The following is an 18,231-nucleotide window of genomic DNA, read 5'->3' as shown; positions in this document are numbered from 1 at the left end:
TGTAAAATCTTAAAATACAAAGTTTATTAAACGCTTCACACTGCTGGCAAAATGTTGAGTGTTTTAAATCTATGCATAAATTGTTCCCAACAAAATATTATAAAAAGATTTTTTAAGTTCAAACGTTTAGGACATTTTGGACTGAACGTCTTTTATGCAGCAAATACAGATTTATAATCAATCTGTACTATAATTTTTCATATTTATGTACGTAACTGCTTATTGTGCAAGCACAATGACCTGAACGTCATAAAATACTAGTTGTTATTTATTAGTATGAAATTTTTATTTTTTGGTATTACTTCTTTCTTGAATATTATATTAGAGATTAAACAACATTTTTACTAATATAAGTGTGAAATAATTTGTAATAATTTACTGAAATTACATTCTTCGTAAAAAATTATGTGAAAAATGACTGTTCATAAATAAACTAACTATGTTACGCACTTACGAGGCTATATAGTGATATAATACCGCACCCCCGCCAAAAAAAAATTTTTTTTTTTTTTTTCAACATTGAGGAGAACTGTCTACAAATACAGCAGATCTGAACTATTCCCTACAATCTCTCATACCATGCGTTTTTAATTTGTTTTAATTATTGTAGCAACTTAACAGAATCATTTAAAAATTAAAATACATTTTGTTAAGTCTCCACAAAGTGTGTCATAGCTGTGAAGCGCATATTTACTGGTCGAGTTTGGTTAGACTATAAATATCATTACAGTTCTTCAGAACGAACCCACGTCAGCTATACGTCAGAGGTTTTTGTAGCAACAAGCTTACAGTAATATCAGGCTTTCCAATGTTCCTATATTTCCTATTTTTCCTATATATTTGCGTCTCTTCCTATAAACTCCTATATTTTCTACATTTTAACGAAACCTCCTTTATTTTTCTGGTATTGTCACGTGTGAAAATAACATAAGGAAATAAGGTGTGGGTGGTTGGAGGGCCTTTTGTCTCTACAGTAGAGTGGTTGAATGGAGACTCTTCTATGTTTCGTCCTTTCCTGCTCATTGTCTAAAAATAATTAAACCAAACAATATAAGTTAGCGCAAAAAGTATTCAGGTGAATTTAGGGAGGATGTAAAGCGATTCTACATTTGTGTGGTTTCAAAACTGCTTAAGAAATTACCAAGATCGAAATCATTGTTGAAGTACATGCAGTGTCTACATCCACTATTCAGAAAGGAAATTACTTGTTTATCTCTTGCACGGAATTTGGCAAAGAAGCTTGCAGATTTAAGAAAATCGATGTCTTCATAGACGAGTGGAAACTCTATTCTGTGCAGCCACTTATCGAAGATTCTTCGTTTATGGAAAAAAAAAAAAAATGAGTGTGGTGATGTCAGATAGTTGTCCGTGGATCAATACTGGGCAAGAGTATGTGATATAAAAAATTCATGTGGAACAATTAAATATCTAATGATGTCTGAAGTGATCAAAATGCCTGTCAGTATTTCATGGTAGCGCTGATGGTGAACGAGAGTATAAAGGCTCTAAAGACAGTAAAGGACAGCATTAGAATGTATGGAGGAAAAGTTGGAAACACCTGTTACAAAGCAATTAATAGATGCTATTCAGAACGCCTGGAGAAAGTGCAAAAATTATTTAGAAGAGTGTAGATCCAAAGAGGCTGCAGTGGCAAAGATTTCCAGAGAAGAAAGTGCGTTAAGAAATGCGAAGCAAGAAACTATATCAAAGGAAGTTTCAAAGAGTGAATCATCTCTGAAGAAATTAGATGAAATGGATGAAACAGTACAGAAGGAAATGCAAGTACCTACTAGACTTGATTAAAGATGCTGACAAGATTGTCTTCTGCGATATCAAAAAAAGACATGGCTTATATTAGTGTTGCCCCGGCAATAATCCAGACCACATCCTTGAAGATGAATAAACTACAGAAAATTCAAGACGAACAGAACAAAGAAACGGAAGATGGCAAATTAGCATATTCAGGCACTGAAGAAGATGAAAGTGTAACTGGTACTTATACTGTAGTATATATTTCCTTAGATGCACTAAGTTCTGTGTGCAATTGTGCATTTAGATACTTAACAAATTAACTCTTTATATCATGTGTTTTGTGATTTTTTAAATGATTTTGTATTGATTTTTACAAGTTAAGTATATTATTATTAAAAAAAATACAGGATCTTGCAAGTGATGAAATTATTCACATCTTGGAGACGTATGCTGACAAACACTGATTTTCTGATGTAGATCTTTTTTACACTTTTCTTATGGTCGAGGCTTAGTACTAGTGAGCTACGTTTGAAAACACTAAGAAACTCGTATAAAATTTTGCAAGGAGATAATTACCCATTTAGTTACTGTATATTTAGAATAGAATGTATATTCATATAACAATTATGTGATTTTTCTTTTATTTCTACCTATTGGATAATTGAAATGTTCCTTGGTCAACTCTTATTTTTCAGGACTGCCCCTTCGTCCTTACTTGTGAACCAATATAAAAAAAAATCTTGTTCATATTTTTATTCCTTTAAATAAAGACGCGTATAATTTAGTTGATCTTCATACAGTGCTTTGAAATTAGTGAAATCATCAATATGAACAACGATAAAATGGTTTGTGTATTTGTGATATCTTACTATTAATTGCCACTATCAAGAGTCATTATAGAACATTTTGTGTGTCGTTTTGCAACGTTTGATAGACAATTGTATGTTCAAACTAACCAAACTAACTCTATTTCTTATGTATCCCAGAAATTCAATGAGGCGTTTTCAAAAGTTCTCCATTGACTTTTGTCCTTAGCCAAGTGGATGCAGTTTCTACTTTGTATTCCTATTTCTGCGAGATCCGTGCTAATATTGTCCTCCCATCTGCGCCTAGGTCTTCCTAATGGTCTTTTCCTATTTGATTTCCAGTTAAAGTATAAAAAGCGTTAGTATTTTCTTTCATTCTGGCTACATGACCTGCCGGTCTGAACCTACTAGACTTGATGATTCTAACTGTTTGGTAAACAATATAAATTACGCAGTTCCTCATATGAAATTTTTGCCATTCTTCATTCCCGTTCTCTTAGGTTCGAATATTATGCCTTAGTATTTTATTCGCAAATACTTTGAGTCTGCCTTCTTCCCTCCTGCGTTCTTCCCTCAAGGTAATCGACCACATTTCCCAAATATACAGCACAACAGGCATGATTATTGTTTCATGTATTGTAAACTTCAAGTTCCTCGACATAATTCGCGAAGACGAAAAGTTTTGAATTGAATAATAACACGAATTCCCTGCTTTCAGTCGACATGTAATTTCTTCGTGGATATTGTTTTGATATGTTAATATTGATCCTAGATAGTTGAAAGTATCCACTTTGTCGAAAGTATTATTTGGTATTTTGACGTATCCATATTTTATATGTGTATGTTCCAATAAATGCTGGAAAGACCTTTTGTGGGAAAGGTGGTAGGGGGTGGAGATATTCTCGAAAGATCAACAATCGTTTCATGCGTTTCATGTAACTCATTTAAGCAAAAAATTTTCAAAGAAACTGTCTTTTGTAAATATAGATTACAAGTGGAAGGAAATACATGAATCATCTTATGTTTGCTGGGTTTTTGTCTCAATATGAGTAGAGGGAATATAAACAGGTCTCAACAGTATATTATTGAGAGCTGGAAGAGCAAACTACAATATCAGTCACAAAAAAAATATAAACTGCCTCGTGGCTGTATGGTTAGCGTACATGCCTTTGGCGCGGAAAACTCATGTTTGGTTTCCGTGGGAGCTCACGTGGTTTGGACACCACATTAAGCTGTTGACCCACGTCTTGTATACCCTCAGTGCTGAACGGAACGTTAAACTCAAATCAACCAACACAGCAAAAACATGTACCCAGAATATTTTCTGATTTTTAAACATGTTTTTAGTTACACATAAAATGTTGCTTTCACTTGTAAACGCAACAAATCAGTGCGCCAAGAACATTAAAAGCCATTCCAATTTGTTAAATATTGTTAATGTTAGAAGCAAAAACGTAAAGCCACTGTATACACAAAACTTTTTGATCTAAAGATGAACTGGTTGGTTGGATGAATTTAGCATTTCTTTCAGCGCCGAGGCTATATGAAAAATAGAGCTACAGTTGTCTAACGTGGAATCTGAATCATTTGAGGTTCAACTGAGAATCGAGCCTGGAAGTCCCGCACATAAGACGGTACGTTAACCATATAGCTTCTAGGGAGCTATCAAAAGAGCAGGTAAAGCAATAAAGTAGACTGGTGTTACTGTTTATAGTAAAAAAGGCCTGAAAAGAAGTACTATTAAAATGTAAGTTACATTATTAGTATGATTAAGCTATTAACCATCATCAACTTTCAACTGAGAACATGCAAGAGTGCAGGATGATATTCAGAACTGAGACGAGTTACATGTAAATTCTCAGAAATACCGATGAAAGTGACAGGGAGTACCGAAACAGTATAGTGCATTAAGCTTCTGACGCAGTAAATGAATAAGTTATTCGCAAAAGTTTGTGATATTGGTATGTGAATGGATAATCGTGCTGACATTGAATGGATATTTTTTCTCTTTCTTTCTTAGAGATGTCAACCTGCTTCTATTCGTTTAATGGACAACGAGCAGTTCATATTTGGTCAAGGACTGAAACCAGTTCCAGGAACGATTGGATTTCTTATAGATTCTTTTAAAAAAATATATATTACAAAAATTAAAGGATTCGATGTACATAAGATGTGTGTTGCTACTTTAGTTTTTGAAGGTAATTGACTGTCCATCTTTATGCATATAGTTTTAGTGTGAAGTTTTAATTCATTTGTTAAATAATAGTTGTCAGTTTTTTGGTTTTAATAGTTTTTTTAAAGCCTATTGATTTATATGGAAAGTTATTTTTCTGCGACGATGTTTGTGTCCAAAATGTTTATTGTAAGTTGCTTTATTCCAGTAACTGTTACATTTCTCGGAAGTATATACAAAAGCGAAATATATATATATGGTGGCTATGTCTTGAAAATAATGTTATTGAAGTGTCCATCATTGAGTTCCAAACACATCTCTGCACGTCACCGCACAGCACCTATCGTTTTTCGCACCATGCCCAGCGGGTTTTGTTGGATTGCATGTCGAATAATAACGCATATTTTGCAGGATTGCAGGTCGTGTCACATAGACTTTTTGCTTTAAATATCCCCACGAAAAGAAATCGAACGTTGATAAATCTGGCGAGCATGCAGGCCACCCATCATCACCGTTACGAGAGATAATCCTTCTTGGAAACATTCTCCGAAGAGTCGTTATGATTGTATTTGCTGTGTGCGATGTGGCTCTGTCTTGTTGAAACTAAACTTGTCTTGGACGATATCTTCTCAGTAGTGACATTAGAAAATTTTCCAGCATAGACATATTTTATTTATTTACTTCGACTTGTTTTGCATGTCGATGTTAATGGTATAAAAGACCTTACCTGCCACCTAAACATTACACATACTGAGCGGAAGTAACATTCATAGTGTTTTCATCTTCATCTTGAAAAAAGTATGCTCCAACAATTCCATTTCAGTAGCTACCGCACCATACCGTTACTTTTGGGCTGTCAAGGGGCACTCCATAAATCAATCGTGGGTTTTCGGGTGCCCAGAATGACAATTGTGCTTATTGGCACACCCATTAATGTAGAAGTGTGCCTCGTCAGACATAATTAGTTTATGCAGAAAGTTTGTGTCCTCTTCCATTAGTTCTAGCAATCCGCGGCAAAATTGAATTCGTGCATTGTAATCTTGGGAAACTGGTGGACCAGTTTAATTTTGTGTGGATAGAAGTGTAAATCCTGGTGTAATATCCTTTGTACATTTCTGTCTGAATGAAATGTCCAGTGACATGGCATGGCGACGCTTGGGACTTCGTACCATTGCCTCTCGCACCCTTTCTACGTTTGCCTGTGTACACACAGAAGGTGGCCAACCTGGTGATTTTGCCTTGTCTGAAGCAGTGGTTCAGAAATTCATCATCCAATTCAGAATAGTTTGTCGCGTCGGCACTTTCCCATTTCTTCCACTATTAAAATGACGCTTAAACTTAACGCTGCTTCGTTGTTACAGGGTCGTTTTCCTTGAGAAAAACGCTCAACATCAAAGGCACGTGATCGTTAGACCAACACTACATGGCTACTGACGACGTGTGGAAGAAACTTCACGTGACTGTGCATGCGAGTTGTTCCAACGATTCGCACTGCATGCCTACTAAAGGCTTTGAACTTTTTAACAAACCAAACAAAACAAGAAACAACACGCTAGCTATTGCGACGTGTCTTTTCTGCTAAGTTTAAATGGTTTTACTCTTTCTGCTGCATCCTTTAGTTTGATTTTAGTGATATTTTTTCTTCAAATGTATTTAAGTATTCCTTATGTAATTTTAGTATGTAATAATTAAATTTACATTAATTAATATTTTTGTTTGTATATGCAAATTCATTTCTGAACAAAACAAGCAACATGTGAGCAGAAATCAGTGAAAAAAATCCCATATAAATCAATGGGCTAATAGATAAAAATAGCGTAGATACCAAATTTTAGATTAGACACTTTTATTTATTCGTACATTAAAATCACAGCGTTTTTAAAAAGCAGTATCGCATCGCAGTTTGCGATGCAAAGACATGGAAATGTGATACAAATTTAAAAAAAAAAAAAAATGTATCGCAAATTGCGATGCATCTTTCATTATTACCACAGAAGCTAAAATAAGGAGCAAGATGAAAAAATGTTACTATAAAAAAAAATCTTTGAAGGGTCGGTTTGCTGCAAGAAAAAAATACTCGACTTTGGGTTACAAAACAGTTTTTCACTCTGTCTTTCTTCCCTTTGTCGGTTTGTTGCTAGCGGGTCATCCTCCAGACCTCTAGTTTCGGTTCATCCTATCCTTGTTTTTGAATGTGTAATAAAGAAAAATGTTCTTTGAAGGAAAGGCGCGTTGGCAGCAAAGAAAATATGCTCAAACTATATTGGACATAGCCGATATATGGTGTAGCATGAATGGGGCTTGGATATGGTTAGTAAAACACAGCAGTGCGTACAGTAGATCACTGAAACAGTAACGACATCCTTCAGTGGCGAAAGTGTAGAAAAATAAACTCTTCTTTCTCTCTCTTTTCTTTTCGCTTTCCATTTGATTTTTTCCCCCTTAAACAAGAAACCACGTAGAGCAGAAATAGCTCCATATCGTCCAAGACAGTACTAATTCAGCTGATTTATAAAGTAACAAGGTTGGTACATTTTTCATAGTCAATAATTTTCTCCTGTTGTATTTTTATCAAGGAATTTATTTGTCATCAAATATTAATGCATGTATTTTGCTGTAATTTGCAAGGACTGTTTAAAATATCAAGGTTTCAAATTCATTTTTGTCTAGTTCTTTGTTATGTTTTTGATGCTTTATTTACCATGTTTATTAAACCTGTAATGAACCGACCAACTGTTTGGGTTTTACCAAAATTCTTTATTTTTTATTGCTTCAAGAAATGATTTCTGAAGACATTTGCATTTGACCATCTGAAGTTTTATCACCAGTCCATTAAATCTTATCAATGTACTTATTTATTTATGTTGTAATTCAGATTTCTCCGTTCACTAATATAAATGTTTCTTAAAAGAAGATTGAATATGTTAATTAAGTGTACGTATTTTTATTTAGTGGCATATTGCTATAGTGTTGCAACAATGAACAGAAGCAATTGTATTAGAGTAAATGTGAGATTAAGTCGAAAGGATTAAGATTATATGAATTGCAACTAAGATGATATGCAAATATGTTTGTAATGCTCATATTGATTTTATGGTCGTTGGATGGTCCGTTCGTGTTACATCGCTATAACAGCCTGTCACGTGTGTAGTATACTTACTTTAAATATTGTTACCTATAACTTGTGTACAGTATAAAACCGATTTATCGACTACATCCGATTATATTCACCTTCTTCCGAGGGCCACACCGTCGTGTTTCCGAACTTGCAATCTCGATAAAGTTTTAAAATTTAAAGACAGTTTGTTGTCCAAACAGTAGATCAGGACAAAATAACTAAGCTAGTTACACCTTTCAGCCTGCGTCTACATGGGGAACAGAAGGGTGTTTCACATCTTTAGATAATTATTTTGTGATTTAAAATTGCACAAAATTATCTTTTAAAAATTATTTAATAGTCTTGTTTTACGACAATACACTATATATCTTCACTTACTTTCTTCTTCTTTAAACTTAATTACAAAAAATGTTCAAAGATTATTTATATCAGAAAAATAAGTTTACAATATGAACATGAGGTATTTAACAAATAGTAAACTTAAACCCAACAGTGCAGATATACATAACGTCGACATATTGACATTAACATTGAAATAAAATGAACAAAGCAGGCAGATAGACATAACGTCAGCATATTGAATAAACATAAACCAAGCATTCAACTGTCAACATTGAAAATAAAATGAACAACGCTGAAACGGTCCGTTACATGCTGCACAACCATAATAATAATAATAATAATAATAATAATAATAATAATAATAATAATAATAATAATAATAATAGATTCATAAAAAATCCAATAAATACGAAACTAATTCCAATTCCATTCATAATCCGAATTGTGAAGTATTTCGTATTTATTGGACTTCTTTTATGAATGTATAATTACTTCTTATAGTACAGAAAATGCGATACAGAATTTACAAATTGCAATACAAATTAAAATTTGTATCGCAGTTTGCTACACAAAATGTAAATTGTAAAAAAAAAGAAACGCTGTGATACATACATATAAGTGCCGCTGATCATACTGACTCGGATTTTCGTCAGTCCCACCAGGCAAATGCCGGGGTGGTACCTACTAAACAGACCCTGGCCGATACCTTCCCAAATCCTTTCCATTGTTATTGTTGTTAGATATCCAACATAAAATGGCATCTGAGCTGTATCTGGTGATTGTAAAATCTAGGGGGGAAGATATAGGTAAGTGACATTTTTAATTTTCGAGTAAATTGAGAAAGAAAGTTCAACATTCCCATGCAATGTCATATACCAAATAAGCTTCTCCTGCCATGTGCATGTATAATTCCGAACTTAAATTACCTACATACTGTTCCTAACCCATTCCACTTATAACTCAGTTTCGCCGGAAGTGGCGCTTAACATTATCTTCTTCCGAGATGTTTTTCACTTGTTATCATGCAGTATCATAATAGACCCGAACGTTTCAGACTTACGTCACAACTGGAGACAAAATCTGGTTCCTTCTGAAATTTCAGTGTGTGTGTGTGTGTGTGTGTGTGTGAAATTTCAGTGAGTGTGTGTCTGAAATTTCAGTGAGTGCTAGCAATGGAATAGCTAGCTAAGCTGGGCTGGGCTGAGTTCGATTCCCTGTGGAAATTTGCGATTCAGGTCCAAGTTAAGATTTTATTTTTTATAGCCATAATTTTGAATGTTAAAATCTGAAACAACTACTCAACTTACGATTTTTGTTTGTTTGTTTGTTAAATTTTCATCTGTTGCTTATGGGAAACATTTGGTCACAGCAAGATCCAACACAAATGTTTCAACATCGTGAAGCTTTGAGTCTTTCCTTATGTCGCAGTTCCGAAACAAGAAATCTCTCGATAAAACATCCATCACTAAGTACAACACGGTTCTTACGAAAGAAATAGATGCGTAAGTGAGGAAAGTGTATTTTGAGGGACATTGTTGTAACAGATTTTCTCAAAGCACATAAATGATTATCCGTAAATTCCATGTAATTATTATATTTCTTTTTGTCCAAGAACGGTGTTGTAACTTTCTTAAAAGACTGCTGTATAGTTAGGAAATCAGGAGTAATTGCTAATTGCTCATCTGTGAAACAGTAAGTACTCACTCCCTACTTGATCTTCTCAGTACTTTGCCTGTTGAGATGTACGTCCATTGTTGTTCACTGCTTTTGCGAAAGTGCTCATTAATTTTAACTTGATGTAAAGTAGTAGTAGCACTATATTACTGGAATTTACGCTCAATAAAACTTATTTATACCGGGAAGCTGTTCGTTGAGGCAGTTTCCTTCTATTTGTAATGTAATCTCGAACATGGTTGATGATACATAGATGAAATAACAATATTTAATGTATTTACCATGGAGACTTATAAACATTATGATGGCTTGCAAAATGCACTTGAAAGAGTGCAGGGCTGAGTCAGAAATCTAATAGAGATCTCCTCTTACTCTAACACTACTTTCTCCGTTTCCTGAACAGGTACATACCTGTCTTTGAATTTTCATTGAATTCTCATCTTCAGGGAGATACGGTCTAAGGAAAGTGTTAGTCGCTTCCTCCTATTATCTCACGTGTAAAGAATATTGTAACTAACGCTGCCTGTTTTGAATGTGTTTTATCATGCTGTGACTTCCGTTTGCGAGGACTTGAGCAGGGACTTAAAGTACTATGTATTAGGCTTTAAGGGTAGTCCTTGAAGCGTTTTATAAGAAGTTTCCAATGGAATGCTAAGTTTCCGTACTACACCCTAAGCGACTATGCATCTTGAGTGATGAAAAACTTTTTGAAGGTTTATGGCCTTTACAAAAATGAACACGAACTGTAGACGAGATCAGAAGATTCCACTCTGTAGACGAGAAGGTATTACTTCAGCTTTAAGCTTACATTGTTTCGAGATCACTTAAGTTCTCATTGTTTGTATTTGAGTTATTTATTTGATGAGAATGTTGCTAGTAAACGGGAGGTGGGGAGATGTTGGATTGTCACAAGTGGAAGAATGGTGTTGATCTGGTACTGACAGTTAATTTACGATTGTGGCCATCACCATTATCACTGCTTTTCGTGGTAGGAAGTGCCCTTCCGTACACCGTTATTCATGTGACGGATGGTATATTTTATATTCATTTATTTAATAATTCATCTTGTTAATTTTTTTTTATTATTTATTTATTTATTTTTTTTTATTTTATTTTTTTTTTTTTTTTACTGAAATCAGCTTCCAATAGTAGCAATTCATTGGATGATTCGTTTGTTCATATTAAGTGACAGACATTGCGGAATGCAGACAATTTCTTCCCATTTATTCACTTATTCAAGATTTTAAAACGTACGAAGCAGCAAAAACATATGGCCAATGGTTTTGTCTAGTCTACTACTGCACGCCTTCCAAATGCACTTTGCAGTTTTAGACAATGTTACTTTCCTTTTTCCACATTACGTCTCCACATACATTGTATAACAAAAATTGTTCAGGTTGTTGAACGTATGACTATACGTTATGACTACAACGAAGCCCTGAGATCCCTAACTTGCTGGAGCCACTTCTGTTGGGTATTGGATGTTTGTTATTTGTAGTTGACACATGCTCTATCAGCTTGACTAAGTTGATATTTTGTGGTAAATTTTAAATGTTTAGTTAAAGTTATAATGGTTATAATATAGATAGGTTGGGATATTGGAGAATTGTAGGAAGTGGTATACATTTGTTATGATGTACGATTAGTAGTGTCATAGCGAATGTGATTAGCGTAGTTGAGGGTTGTGATGGAACTCTATGAATATTTTGAGAAGTTGAAACAAATTGGAATAAGGAACTTGGCGAGAAATTGATATACACACTTGTCATTATTTTGGTACGATTAGTGTGCATATACAACTATAGAACCTTGGTCATACGCCTCTTACTTCTATTAGCAGCAGTAGCCAGTAAAGGTAACTTATTTTCATTTTTGTAAACATGTATATGTTGAACTGTGTAACTTGGGTAGGCACATAAGGAATAAATAGGAACACCACGGCTTAGTGGTAGCAGGCCGGTAGCCAGCTCAAAAATGTAGAGGGGGCCCGGCTGAAGTTAGGGGGGATCCAACCATATTATAGTGCATCACCAATTATAGTTCAATTTCCAGCATACCGTGAAAATTTTAGGGGGCCCCCTAGACCCCCCTGGATACTGGCCTGAGTGATAGATTGTTCTTTTGTAATATGAAAGTTTCCTGATTCGATCTCGTATCATGTGAGCTTGTAACACAGCGTTTCTCATTGACTCCCAGAGCTCCTCCGTGGCTAAGCGGTTAGCGTACACGCTTTTGGCGAGGAAGATCCGGGTTCGATTCCCGGCGGGAGCTCATGTGGTTCGGATTCCACGTTAATCAGTAGGTTCACGTTTCATATAGCGTCGCTGCTGAAAGAGACGTTAAACTCAAAATCAACTCAACTCAACCCATTGACTCCCATTTTAGGTCCGATAATGCAGTTCTCTTTTAGGTGGGTAACGATGTGTTTTCTTCTAGATGGTTTGTGCAATCTAACTATACTAGATTCAAGTCCTGGTATGGTTTGAAGCTCATGTAAGCAGTACGTCCTTGGTGTTCGATCAGAACGTTAAACACAAATCAGTCAGTCACCCGTTTCATCCTTTTCTTTTATTGTTTGTTCATTTGCATACTTATCATTCCTCTTTTACTATAGAAAATATAAGCGCGGGATATTAAGATTTCATGTAATATTTATTTTTGCAAGTAAGTGCGTAAAAGTAAGACGCACTTTTATCACCGAATAGGATGTGTCTTGCGTGGTCACAAATACATTTTTATTTTCCCGGTAAGGTATGCACCGCATTAACTTCGGAGTTGAAACAAGAGAGAAATTTACTCCTATCAACAATAACTCAGCAAGATGTGTTGTTGTTGTCACATGTCACCTTAACTTTATGTATATGCTATATATATATATAAGATATATCAAAATCATTGCGTCGTGTACGCCAGCAAATGTGATAGTTTCAGTAAAAAATTTAACTGTTATGATTGTAGAGCAATATTATAGGGCTTAATACAGCAGGTACATACATTCTGATTATGTTGAGTTGTATCAATGTTGCTGATATCAATAATGGAAATACATAGTCGCTTGAATGTTATATTTTTTAATAATATTGGAATGGACATTATACTAATTATTAGTGTTGTTAGAATGTAATAGTGAAATAACCTGTTATTTTTCATTCCCTTACATCTTAGGCTTATAGACATTTAAGTGTTAGGATTACAGTAACATCAACAAGTCTGTAATAATCGTAATCCAGGCCTCAACTCTGGTTTTGTAGTTTAATTTTCTGAAGAGCTGATGTGACTTTTAACGCTTAGATTTGTTTAGTTATTGTTTTAGTAACATTAACACATTTATTTTAGGTGAGAAAAGTGATGTGGAAATTCAGGAAAAGAAAGTGTACAATATTGCAGCGAAACACGGTGGATTGCCTGCTGGTGAAACGAATGGTGAAAGAGGCTATTTACTTACTTTTGTAATAGCCTACATTCGGGTAAGTTACTAACTAACTAACTAAACTAACTAACTCTATGGCGTATGGAACCCGGAGGTTCAATGCCGCGTTCACAAAAGCTCTCCACTGACTTCTATCCTTAGCTAACTGCATCCAGTTTCTACTCTGTATTCCAATCTCTGCGAGATCCATCTTAATATTGTCCTCCCATCTGCGCCTAGGTCTTCCTAATGGTCGTTTTCCGATTGGTCTTCCAGTCAAGACTTTGAAAGCGTCTCTACTTTCTTCCATTCTAGCTACATGACCCACCCATCTAAGCCTCCTAGACTTGACGACCCTAACAATGTTGGGTAAACCATATAAATTATGTAGTTCCTCGTTATGAAGTTTCCGCCATTCCCCATTCCCGTTCCTCTTGGGTCCGAATATTTGTCTCAGGATCTTGTTCTCAAATACTTTCAGTCTATATTCTTCCCTCAGAGTAAGTTACCATGTTTCGCAGCCATACAGAACTACAGGCATGATTATCGTTTTGTATATTTTAAGCTTCAAATTCCTCGACAGAATTCGCGACGACAAGAGATTTCGAACCGAATAGTAACACGAATTCCCTGCTTTTAGTCGACATTTAATTTCTCCGTGAATATGATTTTCCTCTGTTAATATTGATCCTAGATATTTGAAAGTATCCACTTTATCAAAAGTATTATTTAGTATTTTAACGCATCCATAATTTGCTGTATTCCGGTCCCGACGCACTTCCATGTATTTAGTTTTCTCTGCATTTACTTCTAAACCCATGTCCCTGCAAGCGTTTAATAAGATCTCTGCATTTATTTCTATTGTTCTCCTATCATCTCCTATTAAATTTACATCAGCATATGCCATAACCTGGTGAATACCGTTCAACTGTAAGCCCTGGTTGCTATCTTTGATTTTCCTTATAGCGTATTCCAAAACGAAGTTAAATAATAATGGCGACAACGCATCTCCTTGTTTCAGGCCATTTTCGACGTGAAAGCTCGTGGACAAAAATTTTCCTACCCGGAGTTTACTTTGGGATTCATTTAAACATATCTTAATTAATCTAATTAGCTTTCTCGGTATTCCAAGTTCTGCAAGAACGTTGTATAATGTTTCTCTCCTAACCGAGTCCTACGCCTTTCTAAAATCAATAAATAGTTGATGTACCGGGGTATTGTATTCCCACTATGTATCGGGTAAGTACTTTACAAAAAAATTAGTAAAATAATATAATTTAACAGACGAAGTGCAATGTTGTAATTTTTGATGAAAGCTTGGTTATTCTTCTAGAATCTCGTCAATTGTATAATTCAGTGGTTCAGATGATTCTTTTATCTAGTATAGTTAGAGCAGTTGTAAGGGCAATAATAATAATAATAATAATAATAATAATAATAATAATAATAATAATAATAGGCAATATGTTTATAATACATTCGTTGTGAGTACAATTGACCAATAATTACTTTTAGTAGCTATCGTACTTGTTGTACTTGCTTTTAATGCGAGTGGTTATAAGTTCAACTCCTGCTTGTAATATTGGCTGGCTGGGAAATAATATCATGGGTTCAAATCCAATTAATGTTTCATATTAATACTAATTCATGGCCTTAATAAATCATCAACAGTGGATTATTTCTCTTTTTTTTTTTTTCAACATAAAAAAAGAAAGGAAAAGAAAAGTTTGCAATGTGGAACCCTTTCAATCTAAAACCATAGTTAATTGTATGACTGAAAGATAAATGTCAATAGATTAACATTTGAACATTTTCACTAGCATATCAGTGAAAATGAAATAAATCTTCTGTGAGAAATATCAGCAAGAAAGTAATCATACAACAGCAGAAGTGTGGTTATACTTAATATATACAAAATTAAATCTCATTCTGTGTGTGGAAAATAATAAGGTTTATACGTCGTTTCTTGTAGTTCTCTAATATGCTTACAGGAAATTATAAATAGTAAGCTTTATTAGGTATCACAAATCCTTTTGTGGGCTTGATTGAAATGTTTCACATAACTTGCAGGTTATACAGGATGGTGCGAAGTAGTGGGATATTTTGAGTTGTGTATTTCAGGTTTACGTTGACAAGATGGTAACTATTATTTCTATAACTTTGGCAATGATATGCACTAAAATGGATTAGGATTAGGAATTAGATGTCTGGGCTGTTGGCATCTAAGGCCATTTAGCCCGTCACGTATATGAGGGATGATGTCCCTCGGCGAGCACACTATCCGATGAATGGAAAGGAAGAAAGGATTGGGGAAAAAAGGAAGCGGCCTGGCACCATTAGTTTAGGTTCCATCCCGGCATTTGCCCGGTGTGAATGAGGGAATCTCACGATAAACTTCATTCAAGATGGCTTGCCTGAAAAAGCTGTTACACTTTTTCGACCGAGTGTCCCCACCGGAAATCTAACCCGAGACCGCTCGCATCAAAGGTGAGAGCGTTAGCGACTACGCCACGCGGGGTCACCACACTGAAGTGGTTTACACTGTCCAGAAAACGACTCTCTCTTCATACAAACTGGAACATCTATTCACGAACACTTTATCTCTCTTCCAATTGCAAAAACAGAACCCGATACACACACTGCAACGAACTAACTTCTACATACTTTGCGGTATGTGCTTACATTAAAGATTCTCCATGAACTTGTTGATTGTTTGAAGTCGAAGCAAAGCCCCAGATCTCCGTTGGCTTTTATAACCACTTCCATTGGCGTAGTCTATTTTGAATGATCTATTTTGTAACATTCCCATTCTACACATCCTGTGTAGTTGCTTCCTGACTTGATTTTGGAGGGCATACGGTAATGTATAAACTCTTAACAGGCTAATCAATAGATACATTGAAAACATTTTGATAATCCGTATAGATTTCCTGTTCTTTTCTGTGTTCGGACTCCTTCACTTCATTTATTGTATAATCATTGAGTTTATGCGAAAACGCTGAATGCATTTTTTTTCTCCCTAAAATAAAATAATAATATAGCAGAGCACAATAGTTTCTATTTCGTATCTTGCAGCCTACTCGGAGATGAGATGTTCGATTTGCGTGTATGTTTTCCTACTAGCCACAGCTTCATAGTGTCCGTTGCATCTATGCATTTCATATCGTATTGCTTTTACGGTGTTCACACAGCATTAAGCAGCTGTCTAGGTTGCAGAATTTGGATGTCTGGCACGAATCATCATGATGCAAGTAACTCTTTTCCAGTATTCCGGTAGCTTTCATTTTTCCGTTACAGTTCCTTTGGACAATCACTGGTGTTTCTAAAACAACAGAATGAAAATATATATTTAGACTCTATCAAATATATGCCGACAGCAAATACTTACGTGCAATGTACGAAATGTGAAATTTAGCTCCAACAACCTGCATAAATAGATGCAAAAACAAATTGGCAAAGTTAAAAAAAAAAGTTTTGGATACATTTAGTATAACGAGGTAATGTATTTTAGACAGACGTAACGTAAGATTAGAAGAGCGATTCACGTAGAGGATGATAATGTAATTGTCTTTTTTTTTTTAACATGGAAGAGTCAGACAGAAGAATTTTGTGGATAGTTACGCGGAAGGTGTGGTTAAATGTAATGTTGTGGAGGGTTGTGTCTTCTGGGGCAGGTAGATGGGAAAAAAATGGGAACTTTTGGGGGAAAAAAATATTATTTGCAGATGCTGGCTGTTAGCAAAGAGACGGGATGTCTGGTTAAGTTGACCAGTAATACTGTCATCATAAATTATGATAGTCGTAACTATTTTCTTTACACAGAAGTGCATTTCAGTATCGAGAAATTCCTCCCATCTTCCTTTTAACCATACATCATACTAACTATAACAACTATTTCGTGCAAATAGTTTTATTTCCCTTCACTGAACTACTTCTACTTTCACCTCGGAAACACTATCACGTGACCACGTTTACCTACATCCTAACATTGCATCTGCCTGGACGCTTCACATCTTGTTAGTTTTTGTTTCTTTCTTTTCTCCTTACTTTTACCCTCCCCTTATTAAACATTTTAGCGGAAAAACTTGTAGTGTACATACATATACTTTCTATGTGTTTTCATGTTGTTCCATACACAAAATTTGCAACAGTTAGTAATCTCTGTTGTAAGTTACCTTACATAAATATAAACAATACCTTAGTTGAGTATATTTAAGATAACACTAAATTAATAAAAGCAAGAAGAATTTTGAGAAGTATATTAATAACTATTGTCACAGTTACATTCACTAAAATGTGAGACCTTTTTCGAATTTGTTTCTCCGTATTTTCTTTTATTCTAATAGTAACAGAATATTTAAGTTTTGTGTATTACAGAAGTTACCTTTGAAAGTAGGGAAAGTTGCTCAACCAAGTAACAGTATATGCCAGGGAACACCTGCTTACCAATTGAGCTATCATTGATACAAATATGTTTTTCTGTGTTTCGACGCTTTATTCCTCAAACCTTACTGACCAGCCATCTGTTGACAGTAGAAGTAATTCAGCAGCACTGGATATTTTAATTGAGAAAGTTTAAGCGTTCTGTATATACGATTATATAGATTATTTCGCACATACTAACACTTAGTCATTTAGTTAATTGTGCAAAACTGAGAAAAACTGATCGTGTCGCGGATATTTCAATTTAAATTCATGGGACTTCCATGTTTTCTGTCAGTCCAATGACCATATTTTTCTGTTATTGAGTCCTTGTTCTGTACCTACTGGTGTTTAATGCGTGTGAAATGATTAGGTTTGAAAGGAATAATCATGCAGTAAACCACCTATGCAAACATGCTAGAATAAGAATAACAGGACAGATATTGAATCAGTTGTTGGACTTCTTTTACTGTCAGTATTTTTCATCGATACACATTTCTACATTTAACAGATCATTCAATGCATTTCCCACTCA

At 34.9% G+C, this 18,231-nt stretch overlaps 1 protein-coding gene across 1 annotated transcript in view; it reads left to right on the top strand.

Annotated features, from left to right (window-relative positions):
- Nucleotides 1–18,231, top strand: part of Agps (alkyldihydroxyacetonephosphate synthase) — a 95,169-nt gene that overhangs the window by 64,717 nt on the left and 12,221 nt on the right. Inside the window, exons 9-10 of the mRNA XM_081731333.1 lie at nucleotides 4,579–4,756; nucleotides 13,202–13,332. Of these exons, the coding sequence (XP_081587459.1) occupies nucleotides 4,579–4,756; nucleotides 13,202–13,332 (309 nt within the window). The remainder of the gene's footprint in view (nucleotides 1–4,578; nucleotides 4,757–13,201; nucleotides 13,333–18,231) is intronic.

Source organism: Thermobia domestica, chromosome 11, assembly GCF_964235325.1.
Source record: "Thermobia domestica chromosome 11, izTheDome1.hap1.1, whole genome shotgun sequence".
Classification (NCBI taxonomy): domain Eukaryota; kingdom Metazoa; phylum Arthropoda; class Insecta; order Zygentoma; family Lepismatidae; genus Thermobia; species Thermobia domestica.
The sequence above is the reverse complement of the archived record's forward strand: the minus strand, read 5'-3'. Positions and strand labels throughout refer to the sequence as shown.